The 25,673-nt window shown below is 39.5% G+C and overlaps 2 protein-coding genes across 3 annotated transcripts; one reads left to right on the forward strand and one right to left on the reverse strand.

The window, feature by feature from the left end:
• Positions 1-311: 311 nt before the first annotated feature.
• Positions 312-15,443, reverse strand: LOC115760039 (AF4/FMR2 family member 4). The gene is given in 4 exon segments (XM_030701207.1): positions 312-3,591; positions 3,890-3,971; positions 4,046-4,100; positions 15,212-15,443. Coding segments are annotated over 4 exon segments (2,244 nt in total). The 5' UTR covers positions 15,426-15,443; the 3' UTR covers positions 312-1,698.
• An 8,991-nt stretch (positions 15,444-24,434) lies between these two features.
• On the forward strand, positions 24,435-25,666 carry LOC115759933 (transmembrane inner ear expressed protein). Of its 2 annotated transcripts, XR_004017562.1 has the most exons (4): positions 24,435-24,572; positions 24,633-24,785; positions 25,299-25,435; positions 25,547-25,606. XR_004017562.1 is itself a non-coding variant. In XM_030701071.1 (3 exons), the coding sequence occupies exons 1-3, from the start codon at positions 24,449-24,451 to the stop codon at positions 25,633-25,635; spliced, it is 366 nt and encodes a 121-aa protein (XP_030556931.1). In that variant the 5' UTR covers positions 24,435-24,448; the 3' UTR covers positions 25,636-25,666. The 2 variants fall into 2 exon arrangements, 1 of the variants encoding a protein (XP_030556931.1); XM_030701071.1 differs by lacking the exon at positions 25,299-25,435 and having other exon boundaries at positions 25,547-25,666.
• Positions 25,667-25,673: the final 7 nt, after the last annotated feature.

Here is a 25,673-nt window from a genome sequence, read left to right on the forward strand (position 1 = left end):
TTTTTCATTTCGTTAGTGTACGTGTGGGCATGTAAAAGGCATTTGTTTGGTTTCTTTTGTGTTTTTTGTTAATTCTCATCTTTTATACTCGTATCGTTTGTAATCATTTAAGATTTTTAGTGTTTTTGCTTTACTTTTTCTTTTGTATTTTGGAAGAACTGAGCTGAAAAACCTGAAATTGCATTCACTATTTGCTAGCATTCCAATAATGTCAGCATTTGATATGCCCAATTAAAAAATTTAAGGTTGTATTTTGTACACAAAAAAAAAAAAAAAAAAAAAATCAGAGAAAAAACAAAAAATGAATTTTTATTGTGTTCTAAACGGATTTTGTTCAACTAAAGCGCGTGTCTTCATTTAAGCTTCGTGATATTATGTCTATGTTATGTTATTTGTTATTAATTAATTGAATAGTTAAGCTTATATTTTGTTTCTTCTCCCAGCTTTACGAACCAAATTGACAAAATTCTACACATGATTCACAGAAGTTTAATAACTAATATTGCTTCTTTACTTTTCGTTTCACAATTGATGAGAAAACAAAACTAAAAGCAGTCGCTGCTTGTGCTCGAACAATTCCAAGTTTTTGGTTTTGTTTTTCTTCTTCTTGTGGCTTACAAATTAAATTAACAAAAACAAAAAAAAAAATTTAACTATGTTCCGAATTGCAGTTTTGCGAAAATTTCACAATAACAAGTGTAGCATACTTTTTGGAGCAGCTGCTGCCCCAAGAAGTATGCAAGAGAAATCTTTGCGAAATTGTGGCGAAAGCGCAAATTGGAACATAGTTGTTTGTTAGTTTATTTAAGTGTTAATTGTTGTAACAATTGCTATTTTGTTTTTTTTTTTTTTTTTATAATAAAATCGATGCATAACTTGACTATAAAACGCACACGCAGCTGAACTGTGGCTGATGAATGTGACTGAACAGCATGTTCCGATAAACACTTTCGCCACAATTTCGGTTAGTAATTTTGTTTAGCTCTTAATTGATTTTTAGCTTACTCAATAGTTATGCTCTAAATATTTTGCTGGCACGAAATTCGGAACATGCCATATTCAATTTATTCTGTCTTTGTTTTTGGATTCATGCATTTGGCAGAGAAAGCGGACAACATGATATTATATTTTTTTGTTGGCGTGTGCGCCGCCTCGTTTCAGTTTAATTAGTTAGTTAGTAGTTAATTTTGTTATTTTATTATATTTATTAAACAACTTACTATACAAGCTCTCACGTTCTCCTGCTCCTTCGCCGGCTCCAAATTTGCGTTTATTTTTGCGCTTTTTGTTAACAATTTGTTTTTTTTTTTGTTGCATTTAATTTTGTATTTTATTTGATTGAAACAATTCAATTGCCGTTTAATTATTATGACATCTGCTTTAAATTTCCTTTCCATTTCATTATTTATACAACATTTCCAAATGATTTTTGTTGTTGTTGAAATTTAAGTCTATCAAAATGTACTCTTCCTTTTTTTTCCGGTAGTGTATTGCAAAAATGTGCGAATGGTTGTGTGTGGGTGTGTATAAAAAATTGTACATGTTTTTGTTATTGTTGTTTGGAAAATGAATATTTAGGCGAAGTTTTTTTGTATTGACTGTCTTCGAAATGGAATCTCTTGTTGATATCGCAAATGAAACAGCGCAGCCGGCTTTTGAGCCAGTTTTTATTTTGGTTTTTTACTTGCGGATCCACTGTCAGACGGGATGTCCGTGCTTCTCGGGATTGGCTCGCTTGGCGGCAGCTGCCGCGCCCAAACGCCTGGCACGCCAACGATCGATGGGCGTGTAGCAGCATATGAAAAGCGGCGGCACCTGAGGCGTGCCGCCTGAACTGGCCCCGCTGCTGCCGCTGCTGCTGCTGCTAAGCTGGGCGAGCGACTCAACGGTCAGCTCAGTCTGGACGCCGCTGCTGGTCATGCGCACCTCGGCCTGATACGGCGGCGGTGAGTCCGCATCCAGCCTGGCTGGTGGCGCCGCCGCCTTGCATATAACGCTCGACGGCTGCAGTTCGTGCAGCTCGAAGCTGTCGGAGCGCACGCTCGTCGGCGGTGTGGCGGTCGAGGGCCGGAACTCGTGCGAGCAGCTCTCGACCATGGCAGTGCGATAGGTAGCGGCAAAATAGTTTGTCTCCAAATAGTGGCACGATTCGAATAAATAATCATCGAATTGCAGACGTGTCGAGCTGTTGCTCTCACCCGGCCCGGCATGCTCCATAAAGTTGCCCTTGTGCGACTGTGTCGATGGCGAGCCCAAGGCTAGCGGCAGCATGGAGCGGGACATGGGCATTAGCTCCAACGAGCTGGAGCAGGCAGCTTTGCTTGTGCGTTGTGAGGGTTGTTGTTGCTGTTGTTGTTGTTGTTGCTGCTGCTGCGGTTGTTGTTGTTGCTGTTGCTGCCGCGGCTGCTTTGGCTGCTGCTGCTGCTTTCTTTGCTTCATATCAACAATTTCTATTTCTTCTATATCACTAAAACTATTTAACTGTTTCAACAAATAATGCACATCATTTCGTTTCGTTTGATCAGCTGCGTTGTGCTGTTGCTGCTGTTCCAACATTGCCGCCGTCTTGGTTTTTATAGTGTCTAGTGCTTGCATGGTTAATGGAGTGCTAACGACGGCAATGCCACGTGGGAGGTTGTCGATTTGCCGCAACTCGTGCTGCTGCTGTTGTTGCTGCTGTTGTTGTTGTTGTTGTTGTTGTTGCAGCTCTGGATAAGCCAGCGCGAGGCGTTGCTGCAGCGTGGCGCTGCTGAACGCGGAGGAGGCGCGATGTGGCTCCAGTTTAGCAGAGTCGAGTATGCGATTGAATTTAGCTAATGCGCTATTGGATGCTGTTGATGAGCTGGTTGTTGTTGTTGTTGTTGCGGTGATCTTATGTCTTAGTTGTTGTTGTTGTTTGGTTTGAGGCACTGTTGTGACGGTTTGTAAATTATCACCAACACGGCGATGCCCACTGCCCTGAGCATCGACGACATCCGCGACGCTGTCATCCTCCACCTGATCATAATCATCATCATCATCATCATCATCGTCGTCGTCGTCGTCGCAGACATCCTCATCAACATCATCAATATCAACGCCATCCTGCAGCGTTTCGTTAACATTTAAATTTAAATTCAAATGCAAACGCTGCCGCAACAGCAAACGTTGCGTTTTCGTATCGATGGGCAACACGGCACCTGGTGGCGCCGGCGCCGCAACGGATGCAGTTGCTCCAATTAGACCACGACCAGCGGCAATTACGGCCGCCGCTCGCTGCTGTGCGGTGGCTCTAGCTAAATTCTTTTGTAGTATCAACTTCCTCGACGAAATGATGCCATTATTGTCGCTCCCCCGCGATTACCGGCTGTCGCGGGTGGAGCGAGGCCGCCCCTAACTGGAGGTGCTCGCAATGGGCGAGACGGGTGACAGCGGACTGCGTACGGCCTGTTCGCGCGGACAGCCGGTCAGCGTGATGACCAGCTTCCGGCTGCCGGCCTGATCGCGATGCTCGCACAGCCAAACGCCCTGCCAGGTGCCCAGCGAGAGTTTGCCATCGGTAATGGGGATTGTCAGTGAGCTGCCCAAAAAGCAGGCCTTCACGTGTGCGGGCTGAAAGGCAACAATTTAAATAGGTTAATTCACGTACCTTACATTCATCTATACTAGAGCCCGGCATCAGTTAATTCATTTGCAACAAACTCACATAACCTCCGAGTCGAGCTAAACAATGTTCGATTGAACTATTCATCATCGAACATGCAACATGTTCGATCTAAGTTTCTGTTCGATCGGACTCAATTGAATGCAGCTCGAGCCGAAATCGTTTGAGTCTTGACTCGCTCGATCGAAATACTTGTTCGATTAACTTGATGCAGGGCTGTAAACTAAACTCATCAAGTATAGCTACCATATCGTCGGGTCCTTCGCACGAATGCCTGTAGGGCAAACCTTCGGGAACTATTTTATTCAACATCATTTCCATATCGTCTCTGTAAAAATGAAAAGCATTTTTAAACATATATATAGATGTTAATTCAATTTATCAAGCATGTCTATGGCTCACCTGACGTCTGGATCCCAGCTCTCGTTTAACGCTAAACTCGCCGAGGTGTGAAGTACTGTAAATATGATGAAGAAAAAACGAATTGAGACAAAGTGAATGCGGCGTCAATTAATTTGTTAATTAATCTTTAAATCGCTAGCCAAATAACTGAATAATAGACGCCCAGTTATTAGACCAGCACGAGGGCGGGCCAAACCCAAACCCAAACACACACACAATTTATTTCCAATTGAGTTGCAACGCTAATTAACCAGAATATTTAACACGAATTTTAATTATAAACGTTTGTACTTTTCTTTTCTTTTCTTTCATTTTTTTATTTTCAATCAACTTTAATTGAACATTTTTGCACATGTTATATGATAAGACAATGTCTGAGGCTGGTTATGAAAATGGAAATTTTGATAGAAATTTGTTTGCCTCTCATTGAGCTGCATGTGTAAATGCATTTAAATCGGAGCTGCCAAACAGAGGTTAGTTCTGTTCTTGGTTTGAGCCAGCATCCTGCTGATATTGATTAGAATATATTCAAAAACGGAATATCTTGTCAAACAAAATCGATTTTTTCTATATAGGAACTTAAATAATTGTACGATGTTGATAAGATTTACCATATATATGTTATGAGGAGCATAGTAAGACATATAAAGGCCGCGTCGGGTGAAAAACCCGAAAAGTATTTCATGCAAGTTTCAAGACGATAAAACTGAGAGACTAGTTTGCATAGAAACAGACAGTCGGACATGCTGTCATGGCTACATGGCTATAAACTCGACTGTTGATCTGCTCATGATCTAGAATATATATACTTTATGGGGTCGCAGATGTCTTCTTCTATGCGCTACACATTTCATGACAAAATCATAATACCCTCTGCCAGGATATAAAGGTGCAATTTTTTATAAATAATTTATAATTTACAATATGCAATTTCATTAATCCTTACAATCTAACAGTTACAATTAACAGTCTCTTTAACAGTCTATACTTAACATAACGCTTTAACAGTGTCACTTTAACAGCGTAGCGTAAGCAAGGTCTAACAGTATTTAGCTAACTTCTTTAAATATTCAAATTAATTAGTCAAATAAAATTTAAAAATTAAACGATTAAGAAAAATAATGCAATCAGGCATGGATTCGAGTACTTTGTTTTTCACCAATAAATCATTCAACAGTCCGATGGATGGCACATTTAATACCCAAGTGCTGTCTGCTGCAATTCGAAGGCATTAAAATTGACTAAGAAATTCGCTAGCCAGTTGAGTAAATTTCCGCAAAAATTCTTTGACATGGCGCAGACCCAGTTAGAGACCTTTGACTGTTGCTTTTGCCTGAACATGACCAATTCATGTCTGGTTTGACTTTGCGGCATTTCGACAAATATTTCAAAGCCTACATTTTGTCGAAGACCTCGCTCTCGCCACACCAAAAACGTCGGCTGGGCAATTGGCCGACTGCCAGCGTAGAGCCGACAAACATTTAAATTGAATACTAGTACTTAAAATCATTTAGTTTTAATAATAAATAGAGCAATAGAGCGCTCGTAACACACTAATTGCATATTTATGAATAAAAGAGCTGACAATAAACGAGAGTGGAACGCAGCGCAAATTAGTTTATTATCAAATCCCAGAGATGTCATTCGGAGCCCCCAAACGCTTCACATGTTTAAGAGTGTGTGGTGTGTGTGTGTTTTTTTTTTGTTTGTGTCTATCAAAGTTGAGGTTTCAAGTTTTTGGAGGCCTTGCTAAATAATTTCCGAAAAAACGATTATGTCATGTTGGACATGTGTAAATGGGCAACAGGAATTTTAATGTATCACAGACAAGCACAGGAATGCATTAGTTGCAGATGGCAGACTGGGAGACACCCTGTATTGCCTACGAGCTGTCGCAAAAGGCACTTGTATTATTGTTTTACTTGTTTACGGTTCACACCATCCCAACTCTGGACTATGGAAAATTCTTAAAGAAAAATCTTTCGTATTTCTTATCACAGCATTTAGTTTAGAGATTTTTATAATTGATATAAGCCTTAATTATCTAAGCTGTTAAATAACTAATATAGCATATTTTGTGTCTTTAGAAGCTCGAAAAATTAGAGAAAACAAGTAAGAGGTTCTAGTCGGGAGCTCCCGACTAAGGGATACCCTGAACCCTCTTCTTCCAACATCAAATGCATATATATATTCTATTTTAGAAGCTATATGTCAAGTTTGGTGACTCTAGCTCTTATTATTATTTACCAAAATTGCCCAAAAAACAGAATATCGATATCGATTTTTATCGATTGCTCGGAGTAAGTTATCGATTATCGGAAACAAACTCGATCTGCGCGGGCACTAGGAGCACCTACATCTAAAATTTCAAGTCTCTATCTCTTATAGGTTCTGAGATCCTTGCGTTCATACATACATACGGACGGACGGACAGACATACGGACATGGCTAGGTCGACTCGGCTATTGATGCTGATCAAGAATATATATACTTTATGGGGTCGGAGATGCTTCCTTCTGCCTGTTACATACATTTGGATTTGCACAAATACAATATACCCTTATACCCATTTTTAATGGGTTCAGGGTATAAAAAACCAAGACCCAGATGAAAGCTATATTTATCGATTTCTGGAAAATTGAACCAGTTATCAATAATTTGAAGGAAACTTTCTTTTTGTAACGTAGCCAATGGAATGCATCAAATTCAAAAATCATTTAAAAACTCGAGACCACGGCAAAATCGATATTTATCGATTTCAGCTAAATAGAGCAAGCTATTGATAAATCAGAAAAAAATCACTATGCCTTATTCTGTCTGTTACACACATTCGGGCAAACACATATTAGCCCCTTTAAATGCTTACAGGGTATAAGAAACAAAACGAACAGGCAGAATAAAGAGACAGAATGCGGCAGGATGACAGAGAGCATGTGGCTGGGGAGGGGATGATAAACAAGCCCAAAGCAAAATCTCAAATGGACAAACGGACATTGCAAATGAAAATGAACTCAAAACTGACAGCCAAAGGCAGCGGGGCCCCCGCACAAATTTGCAAATTGATTTCGGCCAAGAACTGTTGGCCAGATTGAAGAGGAGGCATGTGGCAGAAGGAGGCGGGCAGCGACCGCAATTAGTTGACGCGACTGAGGCTGTGTTGCCGCCAGATCGGACAGGTGCATATATATATATATATATATATATATATATATGTATATTTTATGTAAGTGTGCCAACTATAAATATGTTAATGCGTTAACATCATTGTGCGTGCCTCCGTGCTGCGGCCTTCGAGTGGCTAAGAGAGGGAATTCACGCTCTCTCACTCAAATGACACTATTTTCATGCCGCAACAAAGGACAGGAGGGAAGGGGCAGGTGTTAGCTTTAATATGATTTAGCTATGTGCTGGAAGGGAGGGGCGCAGGGGTCTCGGCCATGTTTGCCAATGGGCAGATGTGCCTAGGGAAACACATGAAGGCGCATATCAGTGGCAAAAGCCCAGAGTCCGTTTTAATACACTGCAAGAAAACTGGACAACATTTGAAAATATGTTGCAAATTTGTCAGATCAATGTTTGATACAAAAGTTATTGGGGTTTTTCATGTTCTTGAGATGGGAAGCATGAGCATAATATAAATATATTATATAATAAATAGCTAGATAGTTTTTATATATACATATGTGTTCATAATATATTTGTAAACAATTTGAAATTGGGAAAGTGCCTCTGAGTGTATATATACTGCATAGCATGTACAGTGTTTGGCATAAATATTTTGACGAAACAAATTTGTATACATGTCTATTTTATATTTATCCAATAAGTTTCCCCATACACTGCACCACGCTATAAGTTTTGTATCTAGAAGCTTTATTTATACAATGTGCAGCGCATTTTCTTGCAGTGTAGCGCGCATTCATTGAGTGGCAGCTGGCTGCAGAAATGTGGCGACAAGGGGTGCAAAAGTATGTGTAAACACACACACACACACATATGCATGTGTGTAGTATATGTGCATGTGAGTGTGAGTAGGAGTTGGATGTGAAATTTCGAGTGGTCGTTGTTGTTGTTGTTGTTCTTCTTCTTCTACTTCGTCTGGTTGTTGTTGTTGTTGGCTTCTCACATTTAGCGGCGCGTTTAGGCACTACAAAAGTTGCTAATGTTTTTAAAAAGGGGCCTTTTTTATTATACAAAGTCAAACATTCTGACAGCATAAGCAGCACACACACGCGCGCAAAACCGCAATACACACACACGCACACACACACACACACAGGCACAAGCGTCTGCTGCAAATGCTGAACAATGGACATGCGGCTCGCTTGTGCTTCTCATTCATTCATATATGCATGTGCATACATAAGTAGCAATTGTGTGTGTGTGCCTGTGTGTGTGTGTGTGTGTGTGTAGTTTAGTGTGTGCATATTACATGATATAGCGCAGCACAAAACGCTTAAATACATCAACCTTATTACCCAGCGCGTTGGCAACATTTTGTGGTCAAGAGCCGAAAGCAGAAGCTACCGAAAAAAAAATGTGTGGCATGCAAACAGGCGCAGGAGCAGCTGCCGCATTGGACGGAGGGGTGTAGGAGCCGCAGGGGGGGGGGGGGGGGGGGTTTGGGCAGGTTTAGTAGCACGAGACGCCAGGGGCAAGCGCACCTACTAAACACTCATTAAAACAAGTTAACTGTGCCTCAAGGCTAAATACCCTTTGTGGACTAAAGCCAAGTATGCAAAATATATAGGTTATAGTAGTACGCTGTGAAGAGGATATAGATAATATATAAGAGGCATACTTAAACTCGTTTATTTGAAGAACAAAAATGTTGTTCGTAGAAAAACTTTCATTTCTGTCGATAATTTCTATGGGAGCTATATGTTCCTGAAGGATCAGGTTGTTCAAAACTTGCCTATATATTAATATTGTATTCTGAGTTTCGTAATTCCAAAGTTTGATTAAGCATAATTATGTTTTCAACTAGAACTGTAAGCCATACTCTAACGATCGCAGAATCCTTAATGCCAAATGCTAGGGTATAATTAAGCTACCCTAGCACACACACGCACACACACACATAGAACACAAAGAACTAGTTCAAGTTGTTCATGGCAAACAAACGTAAATGTTTGTTCTTGTTCGTGTCGCCCTCCTGTTGTTGTTTCTTTTGCCTTTTTTTTTTTTTTGCATAAATAATATTGATTTATTGGCTAGCGTAGCATTTGCGGCTCATAAGCGAAACAATTTTTAATGTTAGAGGCGCCGCTGGGCCTATGGAGTCTCGTCGCCGATGGACGGGGAGGTTAGCCTCTGGCAACCAATGGAAAATAAAAGCCTGACACACACATGGCACATTTTGATGTCCTGGCATCGTTTGCTTCGGTTTCGATTCGCCAGTGCCTGTGTCCTTGATGCGGAGCATGGGAAATTAGCGAAGCCAAAAAGCGAAACAAAAATCGAAAAGAAATAGCCAAAAAAAAAAGGCGCATTTTCTCAGGTGCCTGTCAGAGTTCATGTTAGTTAACTGGAAGTTCTAACAACCACATGTCAATGAGTTACATGATAAAATATTGCTTGGTAGTTTATCTTATAAAACCACCAAAGCCCGAATTTGGGCTTAACAACAATTTAAAGTAGCTGGTAACTTTACCAGGAACATGGAAAGTAAAAATATAATAAATACATGAAATACTATATTAATTTGTCTGATAATCAATAAAAATAAAAATGACAGGAAGAAGAAATGGTAACAAGTAAATGCAAAATATCATTTCTAGCAGCAAGCCAAGGTAGCTGGTAACTTTGACAGGTACATGATAAATCAAAATTCATTCAATATACAGATTAAAATCGTTTTCTTTTCCAATTGATTATTCGTAAATATGTCACAGCAAACTATATTTAATCACAAAAAAGCACAGGGAGTCATAAATAAATTGTAAAGCTATAGTTAGTCGCAATAAAAGGGTGTCTCTTGTAACTGGCCTGCAACATTATTTATACTTCGAGGCATTCAATAAAAATAAAGGAGAACAAACTAAAACGATTTTCTTTCCTGTTTTCTTACTTTCTTTTGTTTTTTCGCAACGATGTGCTGTCACCAATAAAAACGACAACTTTTGGCGCCCACACCACACACGCACACACACACACACACGCACACACACACGCACACGCACACTACACACATAGGAAATGTTAAGGCTTCGCCATGTTGGCTCCCATTCCAGCCGTTTTCTCAGACCCACTTTCGGTTTCAGTTGATTTATTTGGTGTTTCGACTACGCACAGGACATTGGGGACTCCTTTCTTCGTCGTCGTCGCCGTCGCAGTCGGATAGCTTTGAAAAATATGCTCGGGTTATAAATTGAAGTTGAGCCATTTATATGATCTTGCGATTATGCAGCAAATTGCGACAGGGAGAGGCAGATTGGGAGAGAGATAGAGAGGGAGAGGGCGAAGGAATTTGAACCTGAGGCAGTAAAATAATAAGTCTTTTGAATTTGAACCATGAATCATTAATTATAAATATAGAAACTATTATATAAAAAAGTCTATCAGAAACACAACTACTCTGCAATTTTATTCTGTTCTTATAAAGGAGTATGGAAAAATAGTCCCGAAACAAAGTTGATTCATAAGACTTATCATTAGGGATTACCATAATAGGGCCCAGACAAATCTTTCAGAGTACACAATTACAAGAATAAACAAAAGCATTTAAAGATTTGATCAAAAAGTCAAGTAACCCAATATTATATGCAATATTATCGTAATAATGTTATAAAGCATATATATAATATTATATCATACCATGCTATTCCATACCAAAGATATTATAATACAAAACTCATCTCGCGTTTATATTGTCATTTACTATACTATATTATACTTTTATATACTCAGCTATATTACACTGTACTACACTACATTAGACTACACTATACGATATTTTACTATGTATCTAAGTATGGAATTTAGAGCTCGTTTCTTGGGAAACGCCGGCTACCCAAAATACCGGAAACATTCGGAATATGAGTATTTTACATTGAGGAGGGGAAGACACATTTTATTATCATAGCGCATTTTGAAGGAAAGGCCCATTAACTATATTCATTTTTTGTGTATTCAAATTTTGTTTTTTTTATTATTTTTGCCTGTTTCCTTCTTCCTCTTTTTTTTTTTGTTGGAAATTCTTTGAGTAATACTTTTTGTCATTTAACAAGTTACCATTAAATTTGGTCCTGTCTGTCTCTCTCTCTCCATAGTTTCTGCTGCTTCTTTTTCATTTTAGAGTGTGTGTGTGTGTGCATTTCCCCATAGAAACAATGACAGGGTATTCAGGTCAATAGTAAAAGACAACAAGAAAAAAACATATGGCAAGGTTGCTTTGAAATAATTTTTTGAAATTAACTTTTTTTTGTGTGCCGTTTTGTGCAGGGCTGCAGGTGCTGGGCGGGGCAGGAGAGTGGATAAAGGAGAGGGGCGGGGGGGGGGGGGGGGGGGGGTGCTAGTAAAGGGGATTTGACTGGCATTTGATTTGTGATGGCGCTGCACATTTTACCTGGCTGGTGACAAAGGAAAGAGAAGCAGTTGCAGGCACGAACCTGCTTCCGTTCAAGAGGGGACACACACACACACACACACACAGAGACACAAAGACACAGGCACACACACAGACCCACACATGCACATATTTGAGTAAAGTGAGTCTAATTAGGAAGTCCTTTTAAGAAAATCAATAAACATGTCTTGACCTCAATTAGATTCCGCTTACTACAGTTCACAATACACACGTACCCAAAACGGATCCCCAGACAACAAGAAACACACTCACACACACACACACACACATGCACATACGTAACAGAGAGATTCATTTTGGCGTGCAAGAGGTGGGTCGCGAGGCGGGCTGCAGCACAATAAACACACGTGCTTTTATAGTAAAAGAATAACAGGAAATTCTGCGTCGGGCAGCCGACGATTAAATACCCTTGCCGACATAAATGTGCGATATATTTCATGTGATAAATTCCTTCTAAAAGGGCAATTCTACTTAAACACAATCAACTTGCAAGGTGCTAAAAAACACCTTGTTGAAGATATTTGGGCAAACAATTTAAATATATCTACTTTTTATGGAGTCGGATGTGCTGCCTTCTGTCTTACACAAAATTAATATATCCCTTTTTTTTTTATCTATTTTCATGGGTTCAAATATTCTATTTATCGTCTTCACTGAGTTCGAACTTTCAGCTTCATGCTACTTCAATCAAAAACATTATTTTATACAGCAAGTTTTCGATCGTTTGCAGCTATATAATATAGTTAACTGATGCTTAACTTAATTCATTACCATTTTTTAACCCTTTATAATATAATTCTGCGATGAGCCAAGAAGAGACTAAGAGCAAGAGAGACACATCATATCAATACCAAGATCAAGAATATATATATTTCAAATATATTTCAGATGTCCGTTGCACATTTAGTGTGCAAAAGTGTAATAGCCGTTGTAAGAGTATTAAAAGAAAGAGATAGCCATAATAAAGACTCGACTGGGCTAAGACGATTTGTGTGCACTGCATGCAGGGGGATTAGGGACAGCTGCTGATGGGGGATTGGGGGGGCTGGCAGGAAGAAGTTTGCCTCGAGCATTCACACGCCATAGCCACAGAGCCATGACATGAAGACATGAGAAATGACGACGACGACGATTGCTTTTCACTTTGCGGCTCCTTCTAAGCGGGCCCTGGCCAACAAAAAAAAAAAAAACGAGCCCCACTCTGTGCCCGCCATCTCCTGCCTCCGGACTGCTGCGACTGGCGTTTTATGATACGATTTTATTTATTTGCCCATGTCTGAAACGATACTGAGCCCCGGCACTGGGAACGCGTCCTGCCATTGTAATGCAAACTGTCAACAAGACCGCAAATGCTCGAGGCTCACATTGTTGTTTTTGTTTTTTTTTTCTTTGTTTTTTTCCGTGCCGCATTGGAAGCTGTCAGAAGTCGTCGAGCCACAAGAATTTGAACGGGAATTAGTGCAACGTGCATTAAGCTAAGCCGCAATTGCAATTCCCCAATTCATATTTTTCTTATAAACTGAAGCGTTAGCTCAAACAATTGTTTAAGGAACACAATAAAACCTGGTTCGAGCTCCTGCTTTAGGAACCGATCCTTAAGGCCGGGAGCTAGTTCGCATCGTGAACGGAACCAATGAAAATGTTTTTGTCCGTTTTGCAACCCTGGTAAATAGTAAGTGCTAGTCTAGACGCTTTACAGAGGTTAAAGTATACGCAGTCCATAAACTTTCTAGACTTCCACCTGCCAAAAACTCTTTATCTTGCAATCCTGGCAAACAGGGTATATCAAGATCCTGTCTAACCTTTTTATAGAGTAGAGCCTAAAAAATATCTTGTTTTGCAGCCCTGGTAAGCACGGCACATCAAGATCCTGTCCTACTTTATAGATGACAAGGAATTTAAAGTAAATTAAATCCATAAAATTTAAATCTTAAATATGTAAACTTAAAAAAAATGTATCCCAGTACCTTTTATGGATTCAAACAATTTTTTTTTAATTTTTCCAAATGGTTTCTCAGTTAATAAAACTGCCAAAAAACCAAATTGATTATAAGTTGATATATTGAAATCAGAAATGACAAAAATGTTAACTTGTAAAGTTACCAAGCTGCTGTTAAATTAACATCATGATTTGCAAGCCGGTTTAATCAAGCTTTTAGTTGTATGCATTTGAAATGATTTTCTAAATTTATCGAAATATTTGCCTGACTTTCTGTCCAAACTAAAATTGTCATTGGTCTTGAATTTAAGGCACTCAATGAAAACGTAGACAATTTATTTTGTTTGCGTTCGATTGAATTGCAGCAATAGACAGGACAATTTGTGCCAAATGAAATCGATGTCAACGTAGTTTTCGGCGCTCAACAAAGCCGATGACCAAAGGCAGGACAAAGAGGAAGCAGAACCTTTATATATATATATGTATATGTGTATGGATGTGTATGTCACTTAACCCAGTTACTGCCACTAAACCTAAATGAACTGCTTTTGCTGGCAAAATATCTAAAAGTGTCCCTCCGAATGCAACTTTTAACTTTTAGCTCAATTTATATATACATATATATATTTTTTTGTGCTTTGTGCTATTCAAGTTTTGCATTTTGTTGTTTGTTCAGCTGAACTTTTGGGCTAAAAGCCGCTTTGCTTGGAAACCTATTTCAAATCTCGGATGCCAAAAGAATTTGTGTCATGGTGAAAGAAATTAGATAGTTTCGGCAAAAAGCAAACTCGTGGAAACTTGATTCACGCTTTGTATAGCTCTTGTTCTACCTAATGTGTAATATTTACCATCGAACATTTAAAATGTAAGAATATGTTTATCGGGAACTGAATATATCGCAGTGGAAAGTTGTGGAAATTTAGAAGGCGCATTTACCAGAGACTGAGCACTCTACAAGTTAAAGACGTTTGAAGCGAGGAGCATTTACCAGGAACTAGGAACCAGGAACCTTTAAGGCATGGCTCAACACGAATACAATACTAGCTTTTCAAAATACGCACAAACACGCATTAAGAATTTGACATGCACTATGTACCACCTGGTAACTGGCAGTACAAGACTGTTATACTATTTGTCATGTACTATTTACCATGTACCATGCATTCATACTGTCCGAATGTGCATTTCTATCTATATGTATATATCATCTACTAATAGCAGTACGTGCGTGTATCGTGTACTATTTACCATGTACCTGTTAGTTTTTCATTTGTTATGTACGCATGTATATGTCTACTTAAATACATAAGCCATATTCTAATGACAGTACGTGTCTTTTTCAATCTACATATAACATAATTTGTATCATAAACTATTTACCATGTACCTGGTAATAGCTGTTTATGTACATATGTCAATTAAGTCTATTTCTACCTATATGCGTATATCATCTTCTAATGGAAAATTCATATTGTTTCTGGGGTATATTCTAGTTAATTGTTTCCGAAAATACGCCCATTTGCTTCTCCCATAACTATTTAGAATGTACTATTTACCATGTACCTGGTAAGCACTTTATACGGATACCGTTATTAGTACCTATTGTTTTCAAATGCTATTAAGGAAGTTCTCTACTTACTTTGCATATGACATAATCCCACAGAGAATTGCGTCAGTTCCGGCATTTGTCTAAGTATCTCCTCGGTGACCAAATGGACGCCACGATGCTGCGGCCTTAGATTGATTTTGCGCTGAAACCAGGCGGAACCGAATTGTAAACCGGCCGGATTACCATCGGCAGCGCCAGCGCCGGCGATGCCGCGATGCCCGCCCCGATGATTCGCCGATGCCATGGTGCTATTGGAGGAGCTGCTGCGTATATTGCTATTCCGACTGACGCTCTGCTTAATGTTGGCCGTAGCGCCAGCTCCGCCCCCGCCACCACCACCGCCACCAGCGACGCCGGCGCAGCCAGCTCCACCGCTGCCGCTGGTCGCTTTCGTGTTGCCGGCGTTTGGATTACTGCTGCTACTGCGACGCCGGTGGCCGCTGCGTACGCCGCTGCGTGTTGCTGTTGCTGCAGTTGCTCCCGCTGCTGCTGCTCCCGCTCCCGCTGCTGCTGCTGGCGGCGGTGGCGAACCTTGCGTGGATGTCTGGCGTTGAGTTTTTACCTTGGAGGCGGCGGCGGCGGCAGCAGCAGCGGCTGATGTCGTAGGTTTTGCGGACGACGTTGTGACGACTCTTTGGCTCTAGTCCCAGTCACACACGCACACACACGCAGACGCACACGCACACACACACACACACACACAGAAGCACTTACACACACTGGCACATAGGCGCTGCACACACACACACCTCACTCGCTTGCGGGAGGCTTTTGATTAATATAATTATTTATTTTCTTGATTTTGAGCACTTTTTGTTGCACTTGTTTTAGCTTTTTGGTTGCAAAAATTCTTTTGCTTGAACTTAATTTTTATTATTTCTTAGCCACGGGATTTCCTTAGCAGAAACTGCAAAAGACAAAGAGAAACATAAAAGAAAATTAGTTTTTATAGAATAAAAATCAATTTTATATTTAATATTAATCGAAATACAGTGAAAGCTCTGCTGATAAACAGCTTATTTTAAGCCCAAGTTTTTATACCCTGAACCCATTAAAAATGGGTATAAGAATATATTGTATTTGTGCAAAATCCAAATGTATGTAACAGGCAGAAGGAAGAATCTCCCACCCCATAAAGTATATATATTCTTGATCAGCATAAATAGCCGAGTCGATCTAGCCATGTCCGCCCGTCCGTCCGCATGTATGAACGCAAGGATCTCAGAACCTATAAGAGCTAGAGACTTGAATTTTAGATGTAGATGCTCCTAGTTCCCGCGCAGATCGAGCTTGTTTCCGATAATCGATAACTTACTCCGAGCAATCGATAAAAATCGATATCGATATCCTGTTTTTTTGGGAAATTTTGGTAAATAATAAGAACTAGAGTTACCAAACTTGACATATAGATTCTAAAATAGAATATATATATGCATTTGATGCTGGAAGAAGAGGGTTCAGGGTATCCCCTAGTCGGGAGCTCCCGACTAGAACCTCTTACTTGTTTATGTTATTTTCAACATTTCTTGTCAAAGGACATTCCTCTCAGCAGGATAAAAGTATGGAGCCGCGGATGGCTTTCACTGATTTTCTTCTTATTTATAATTGTTTTATATAATCTTTAATATTTCTAATGCTTTTTTTAGATATTAAAAAAATACAGCTCACTTGATGTTTGCCTAGCTGCTCGAACCTCAGAATAAGTAGAACTAAAATATGTATTTTATTTAATTTTTACTTCAAATCAGATTCTCGTCCAACTAAACCATAAAAGGGCCTTTCGTTCTTGTTTTTATTTCACTTGTAAGTCTGTCAAATAAATCAAATTGATTCTCTCTGTCTGGGCGTTTGTTTGTCTCTTCCAACCTGAGCGTCGCCCACAATCAACAAGTTTTAATTGCGCCCAGTAAATAATAACAACAACAACAACAACAACAAAAAGAACAATAACAAGAACAACCTCAACCACATTGACTGTTTATGGTTATGGTTATCAGCAGCTGGCGTTGACCTTGCCAATCGATTGGATGAAGTGGCAAACAGTTCTGGCTATAAAAAAAAAAATGGGACTCAACGGCGCATTACTCAAATCCATAAAGGTGGATAATAACACTAATTTGAGAGGTGAAAACAAAAATGCCAATCAATTATTCTTGTGGAATACATAAAGATCGAAAACTTTGAATTTTGTTCTCCATAATTTGATTCTTAGATAGTTATTGAGAAGCCCCATTTTAGTTAGACTAACTAACAAGCAAACAAGTAAGAGGTTCTAGTCGGGAGCTCCAGGGAATACTCTGAACCGTCTTCTTCCAACATCAAATGAATATATGTATATATTCTATTTTAGAAGCTATATGCCAAGTTTGGTAAATCTAGCTCTTATTATTTTCTAAAATTGCCCAAAAAACAGGATATCGATATCGATTTTTATCGATTGCTCGGAGTAAGTTATCGATTATCGGAAACAAACTCGATCTGCGCGGGAGCTAGGAGCATCTACATCTAAAATTTCAGACTCTAGCTCTTATAGGTTCTGAGATCCTTGCGTTCATACATACGGACGGACGGACGGACGGACGGACGGACAGACAGACGGACATGGCTAGATCGACTCGGTTATTAATGCTGATCAAGAATATATATACTTTATGGGGTCGGAGATGCTTCCTTCTGCCTGTTACAAACATTTCGATTTTGCACAAATACAATATACCCTTATACCCATTTTTAATGGGTTCAGGGTATAAAAAGGTTGAGAAAAGTTTATCTGCAAATCGCTTTCATTTCTGTATGTTAATTATTTTTAATATATATATTGTATAATAATAAAAACATGTATTTTTTTTTTACTAAACTAGCTTTTAAAAGGGCAATGAGATCTGTTTAGGTGATAATCTAGATTTCAGTATAGATTTTTTTAAGATTTTCCTGGCATTACCATATGCCTGATTGGGTCACAGATACCTCTGTCTGCCTATTACATTCATCTCTACACACTATTTTTATAACTCTTCAATAGACGTGGGATATATGTAAATGATTGTTAATACAAGCGCTCTATGTTTGATCGTGACTATATCTGCGTTGTTACATATAGGAAATTGTTTTGACTGCCTTAAAAAAAATATTCCAGCTTAAAACGTAATGCATTTTTTGGTACAGCATCAAGTACGAAAAGTCTTGTCATTAGTCCGCCGTTTTTCTCTCTGTGTAATATGTACCCAAAATTTAACATGTGGAAAATCATGGTTTGTCCTCCGGATTGATCTAGCCTTTAAATACTATATACTGCCGAAATACTATATGCTGCCATATGTACCAAGACAGACTTGATTATATCCCCACTGCGCACAATGCTGATCATGAATATATGTACATATATATCCTTTATTTAAAGGCGTCTCGTTCGATCTGTCAGTCGTTTTGACAAAAATATATAAAACTCTTTGTAAGAATATTTCTACACGCCATAGAAGCCAAAATGAGTTTCAGTATATTTGAAGTCTGGTCACCCTAAGCCAAAAGGAGTTCAAAGCAACACGCATATACACACATACTCACACACACATATACATATAGCATGCAGGTCACAAAGCTTTTATAGACAATTGTACACGAAAAACGGAGCAAAAGCCAAAAAGTAGAGTAAATTTGTTGCGGCACAATTGGGCACGTGTCGCAGCAAGTGGAGCTCTAGGGAGGCGACAGGTTAAAGGGGCGCGTTCGCGCTCGTGCACAAAAGGAAGTAGCGTTCACAGCTTAAGGTGGCAAACACACACACACAAATACACCAGCAAACACATACACGCACACGCACACACACACACATACACAAACGCAAATAGAAGTATGTAGGCACAAGGAATCAACGAAAAATGGCGTTTAAGAATCGCAGTTCACAAGTTGAGTGCACTCACACACACACACACACGGGCAGAGACGCGCTTGAAGAGAGGTAAAAGCAATCGAAATGCATTTGAATTGAGCAGAAAGCGGTTGATTGCAGTGTGTGTGTGTGTGTGTGTGCGTATGCGAGGGTGTTTGCAAGTGCTTCATAATGTAAAAAGGTAGTAAAAAAAAAGGGTACAACCAAAAAAAAAAAATATAAAATGGGCACTTGCCACCACACATAAAGATTTACGCGACACTTAAGCCAAAAAACGGACGCACGCCACGCGCTGAGCGACGTCATGACTGAGAGCAGCGGCAGCGGCAGCGACAGCGACAGCGGCAGCGGCAGCGGCAGTCACAATAACAAGCGCGTTAAGGCCGCACAGTAGGTACGTTCTTTTTTATGTTGCCACTGTTCAAATTTGCATATGCTTTAAATATTTAATGTAATACAAAAAAAAATAAGAGGAGACAAGGCAGCAGCTGCAGCGGCTGCGGCATCAACAACAACGCACAATGTGCCAATTGGACAAACGTCGAGCAGCTGTACAAGCCAATTGGAATGCTCGATAATAGGCAGGAAAGTAGTAAAAATAAAAAGAAGCAAAACGCAAGGCATATACAAATATGCAGCAAAATGTTCGCGCATTTGGCAAAAAATCAATTTTCCGTGTGATTGCCAAATGCAATTGCTGCCACAGGCCGCAAGAGTGGGGCGCAACAACACACACACACACAAACACATGAGGACACACATGACAAAAAAAAAGAAATGAAAAAAAACGAAACGAAGAAAACTGCTTGGGTGTCCCTGGACAGACACGAGTCAATTGCAGCCCTAGAAAACGGGCTTACAGCTGTGTAGCACGCCTTACGCAGCGTTTTGTTGCCTTTTTGCCATGGCTTTTCGTAAATTTTACTGTTAATTATTGACATAACAAATGCGGCCCCAACTGGAACTGATGACGGCAACAACACCAGCTCCAATCAGAACCAACCAACACCAATGCACACACACACACACACACACACACGTACACGCGGCAATGAAAGAGAGGCGAAAGGCACACGCGAAATTGCTTACATTAACTTGGCGAAATAAAAGGGCAGCCCCAAGCGGCACACATAAAGTGAGGAATATGAAACTAGCTATATAATTTTCAACATTGTCGTCCTTTTTCTTTTTGTTTTGTGCATTTCGCTTACCAGCGAAATGAAACAAAGTTAAATGAATGAAATTGTCGGCCTACCGCACGCTCATTATTTGGCGTATTGACACGCACAGAATACACTTACACACGCACTAATACACAAATCACGTAAGCATCAAATTTAAATGCACTTAATTACATTTAATTTGTGTTTGCTTTTGTTTGAATTTTTATGGGTACCGGGAGAAGGAGGGCGCCCAGGCAAAGTGCCGCTGTAACACAAACCGTACGTACGTGCGCGTCCGTCTGACAGTCCAATTGGATGCGCTCTCTCTCTGCTGCTACTGCTGCTGCTTCTTCAACTTGTTTTAGTTATGCGTGTGCGCCAAGTTGCTCGTGCCAATAGTTTTGCATGGCAGCGATACTATCGATATATGCCTGAGCTCATCGACAATTATCTAAAAGCAATAATTTCAAATCAAACGATAGCGCAATGGCCGTGTCTTAAGCAAAGCCAAGCTGCAAAGGCAAAGGCAGGCGTTTCACCTAACTGAGCTTCGATCGATTAATAAAAACACACACAATATTATCGATATATTGGCGCTGTGCAATAGCTAGTGATGAGCGCTCAAAACAAAAATATTGGCAAATGCATACAAAATTGTTTGGCTAATGTTGCTGGTGTTAAAGAGAACTTAAAACAAAAAGCGGTGCTTACTTTGCTGTTGTTTATTTGTTGGTGTATTTTTTTTTTTGGTTGCTGTTGTAATTAATAATTAATTTCACTGCGTGGGTGGACGAGTTGTGTGCTGATAAAAGTGCTGTTGCTGCTGACGGCGCATTGGCAGTGCGCACTTGCTATGATTTATATTGTTACCGATATCGAGATCTGTGTGCATTTTGCTTAGTTGTAAATTTGCTTTATACGCAATATGTAAGCAACAACAATAACAACAACACCAGCAAATAACTTGGGCTACATTTGTGCGTAGTGTGCGTGTTTGTGTTAGTAGGTCGTATAATGACTCGGCGGCGGCTAAATATAACGGTTGTCGTTGTCGTTGCCGTTACGTTAGCTGTTGTCGTTGTTGTTGTTGTTGTTGTTTTTGGTTACACTCGTTACTCGTTTTCTCTGCTTCTCTTCTCTGCTATTTTTTTTTTATATGTGGCCAATTCACAAAATGTACATTTTTTACACCTTTCACACACACCCACGCATTTTACACTCACACAGTGAAGGCGCGCGCGCGTTGCCTTCGCCTCGTCCTTTTCTCTGCTCTTCTTTTCTTTTTTCTTCTTTGCACACACTTTCTCACACACCTATGCCAAATTGCGGAGGTCGGCTGTTGTTGTTGCTGGCTCTGTATATATATAATTTATTTATTAATTTATTATGTGCTCGATTGTGGCGCTATTTACACAATTTGGCTGAGTACAATTTGCTTTGATTTTCGCTCTGTCGCCTGGCCCACATGGCCAACGTATTTGCATGAAACTTTTTTGCACTCTGTGTGTGGCCTCTGAGATTTCCTGGTATTGCCTATATATCGCCCAGTGGCAGGCAATGGCATTTCTTTTTTTTTTTTTGCTTTTTCTTTTCTTTCTCGTTTTTCAATAAAACTCCATGGCCCTATTATGTACTCAACACACACATGCTCACTACACACACACGCACGCACGCACACACACACACGCCCGTTACGAATACGTACAATGAACGACCACGGCGTTTGCTTCAGCTGCTGCTGTGTGTTTTTTTTTTGTTGTTGTTGGTTTTAATTCGTTTTGTTTATAACTTTTTTTCCGTGTTGAGCACAGCCTTTTTGCTTGTGATTTGCTTTTGCTTGTGATTTGTGAATTCTGTTAGTTGTATTTTTTTTTATTTATTCTTGCCCTGCGACGAGCCCAGCGTGTGTGCCACCGAACGAGAGCCTCTGAACTGAAACTGAGCAGCGCCGTGGCAAGGATAAGCATATATTTTTGTTGAATGAGTGCCTCAATGAAAGCTCGCTTGCGCGCGTGTGTGTGTGTGTGCATTGCAACTCGTTCGTTTTTTAACGGTAACACTGCTCTGCGCACAGGCGCAGTACTGGGCGAGTGGGTCTCGCTGGCCATTGTGAATGCTGCAGCGTTGCCACCTGTGCCTTGACGTAACGACAATGCAGCGTTAAGGCGCGCCTTTCAAGCGTGCTACGTTTACGTTTATCTATATTTCGTTTTTTTTTTCTAGGTCATTGGGTCATGGCACAGTGGGAACGGGCCATGTGGCACAGTGGGCGAAAATTGTTTTCAACGAACAAAAAATGTACATTAGAGCTGAATTAATTTTAAATGAAAGGCTAATGGAATGAACTTCTAAAGGCGTTTGTTTAGGATTTGGCTGTTAAATACAATCGAACACAAATATCTAGATTAAATATTTTGATAAATTTTATGAAAGTGCCCTTCGTAGAACAATTTGTAGACCCTTTCCCCCTTTCCAACTGTATCTAACGGAATACTTAAATTTTTTGAATTAAAATAAAATTTGAATAAGTTCAATTTTGGAGATCTTAAATTTGTATGCCTCTCTGTAATATTTTTCATATATCTTGATCTCATTCCCATTATCTCATCATGTTTTTATAAATATTACCATTTGTTTTGTAATTAATAAAGGTCATCTATTCACAATATTTGTAATTGCAATCACATAATGTTTAAAGCCCGCGACAAGCACGCCAGACTGAAAATGCCACAGTCATTAGGCAAACACTCTTTGTCGCTGACCCCTCCCCCGCCCGCCCTAAAGCTGGCAAAAAGTCAACAAATTAAATATCTAACAAACGAGCGGGGCGGAACGTTTGCTGTGGCTAGCTCCTCGAGCTGGGTGCGCCCAGCATGTGGCTTCCTTTGTAGCTAACCATCAGCATGTTGTCTCCTACTTATATAGTCTATCTCTCTCTCTTCCCCCCCCCCCCCCCCCTCTCCCTCTCGGCCTGTTAGCCCTGTTAGTATGCAAAATTGCTTCGTCCCGTTGTGCTGGCATGCGGCAACCGCGCCCAGTTCTGGAGGGCGTCCGTTGTCCTTTTACTTCGCATATGCACAAAAGGACCATATTGTTGGAGAAAATATCTAGCATTACCAGGAATCACTCAGTTGTGGGCTGATCGGGTATATTGGTTTTAAGTGTAGCCTGACTGTTGACAGAATTATTCAATTAAACTGGTCACACTAGATGGAGAAAATTTTAAATCAATAAATGGGGTTTAATCCTTTTCACAATCATATAAATGCTTAAAACTGTTTAGAAAATGTTGTGTTAAGAAAAGTTTGATCTGGTATTTATGGCCTATTATCCTTTCTGAGGAAAACCTAACATTAACTGGTCACACTGTTTTCAAAACAAGCCCTATATGAACATTGATAAAATACACTTCCTAATATATAAAGAACACAGTTTGACATATCTGTTGGAAAATACTTTAAATTTTCTGACCACATTGTTTTCTAGGACACAAGATGAATGTTAATAATCCCAGAATTTATAGAATAATATTCAGAATTGGTTAAATCATGAATCATGTAACAAATACTAAAGAGTTTTAATCGAATATCTCAGATATTAATGAAAAAATTAAATATTCGAAAGAATTTTCGATATTAATTGAAAAATTAGATATTCGAAAAAATTTTCGATATTAATTGAAAAATTAGATATTCGAAAGAATTTTCGAATTTTTGAAAAATGAGATATTCGAACGAATTTTCGAATTTTTGAAAAAATGAGATATTCGAAAGAATTTTCGAATTTTTGAAAAATGAGATATTCGAAAGAATTTTCGATATTAATCGAAATCAGAGATATTCGAAACAATTTTCGATATTAATTACATTTTCAGTTCGAATTCGATATTCAAAAGAGTTTCCAGAAACTTCATCAAAGTGTTTCCAGGGTATTTGGGAACCTGTCAACCTATTTGCACCTGCCTTGTTTGTTATTTTACACTCTTCCTACACATTCCCATACAGGGTGTGCCGCAAGTAGCCCTAGAACAAAGGGCAGTTCATTTGTGTATGCGTTTAGCACCCAGTTTAGCCAAAGCATATTGAGTGTGGCTCCGTTGCGGGCCAAGTGAACAGTCCGAATTGGCCGGGCAACGCAGCCGGACGTGAAATTGAGGCTTAAATAGGGCACATTTTCAAGGCTGACAGAAAATACGTGCGCGAAACAAAAAAAAAAATGGACGACGATACGGATATCTTTGACATAGATCCAAAGGAAGCTTGGCTAGAAAAAATCACCATAGGCGGCTTTCGGCGCTGGCACATCATAGCCTCCGTTCTGGGCATACTAATGAGTATTAGTGAGTGTGGCTTGACTCTATTTATAAGGAAATTCCGAAAAAAATACAGGGTATTTGCAGTGATAATGGTCTGCTGCTGCATACGCTTTCGCATACCGCGCACCAAACAGGAAATCGAAGCCGACTATCAACGCAAACAGATAACCAAAAAGTTTCGCGAAAAATTGCAACAAATCAAAAACTCCGAAATGGACGATATGGATCTGCAGAAAGGTACGTCTATGCTATACACATATAATTATATACAGAGTATCGCTCGGATGCGACTTTTGCGATTCGCAGCTATTTAACGAAATTTGTGTATTACTTTGTACGCGCCCCAGTTTCTTCCACTGTCAAATGCGAGACCAAGCCCTTTTTTTTTTTTTTGGTTTAGTTTTCTTCTTGTCTCTCTATCTCTATCGTAGACTCACGCATGTGTATATACAATATGATAAACGATTCGTTGAGCCTGTCTGAACCTATGCAGTGCACGCTAGTTTTAGCTATAAATACAGTGAAAGCTCGCTAGAACGAACGGCAAGGCTTACAAGTAATCAAATGAAACATATTTTGTTAAGCTTAAGTTTCGTAAATATAAAATAAAATGTTTATAAACCTAAATAATTGTTTGCCAAATTAATCTGTTCGTTCGTAAAGTTTTCACTGTATGTATAGGACTCGACTTTTATAAACTGTACAACTATATAAATAACACTCACTTCTGTCACTTTTCTATCATCACAGCACTTGCTTATATCAAATTGGAACAATATGATGATCCCTAGAGCCTTTCTAGAAATTCACCATAAAAAAAAAAAAATAAGCACTATTGGAATAAATTTGTACTTCTATGCTAATCTATATAAGAAATCACTGCCAATGTAAGTAGGATCTTATACATACATATAATTAAAATTAAATATTTTTATATATATATTTTCACTTGCCTATTGCCTCCTGACACGATCCCAATCCGTTCCACTCTCTTGCAGTCTGTGCGCGCATTCAGAGCGATTATCTGAACCTGCAGGCGAGCGTGGAAAGCATGAACGAGAAGCAGAATGTTAAATTTAAGATCTAATCTATAATACAACTTATATATACTTTATAACATCATGA

The sequence above is a fragment of the Drosophila novamexicana genome, unplaced genomic scaffold (assembly GCF_003285875.2).
Source record: "Drosophila novamexicana strain 15010-1031.04,08,12 unplaced genomic scaffold, DnovRS2.1 tig00000387-arrow-pilon, whole genome shotgun sequence".
In the NCBI taxonomy this organism is placed as follows: Eukaryota; Metazoa; Arthropoda; class Insecta; order Diptera; family Drosophilidae; genus Drosophila; species Drosophila novamexicana.

What these genes read in the sequence shown, in the direction of transcription:
- LOC115759933 (XM_030701071.1), top strand. Translation starts at nt 24,449, where the DNA reads ATGGACGACGATACGGATATCTTTGACATAGATCCAAAGGAAGCTTGG. An exon ending in GGGCATACTAATGAGTATTA is followed by an intron (nt 24,573 to 24,632) that starts GTGAGTGTGGCT and finishes GGGTATTTGCAG; the next exon opens with TGATAATGGTCTGCTGCTGC. An exon ending in CGATATGGATCTGCAGAAAG is followed by an intron (nt 24,786 to 25,546) that starts GTACGTCTATGC and finishes ACTCTCTTGCAG; the next exon opens with TCTGTGCGCGCATTCAGAGC.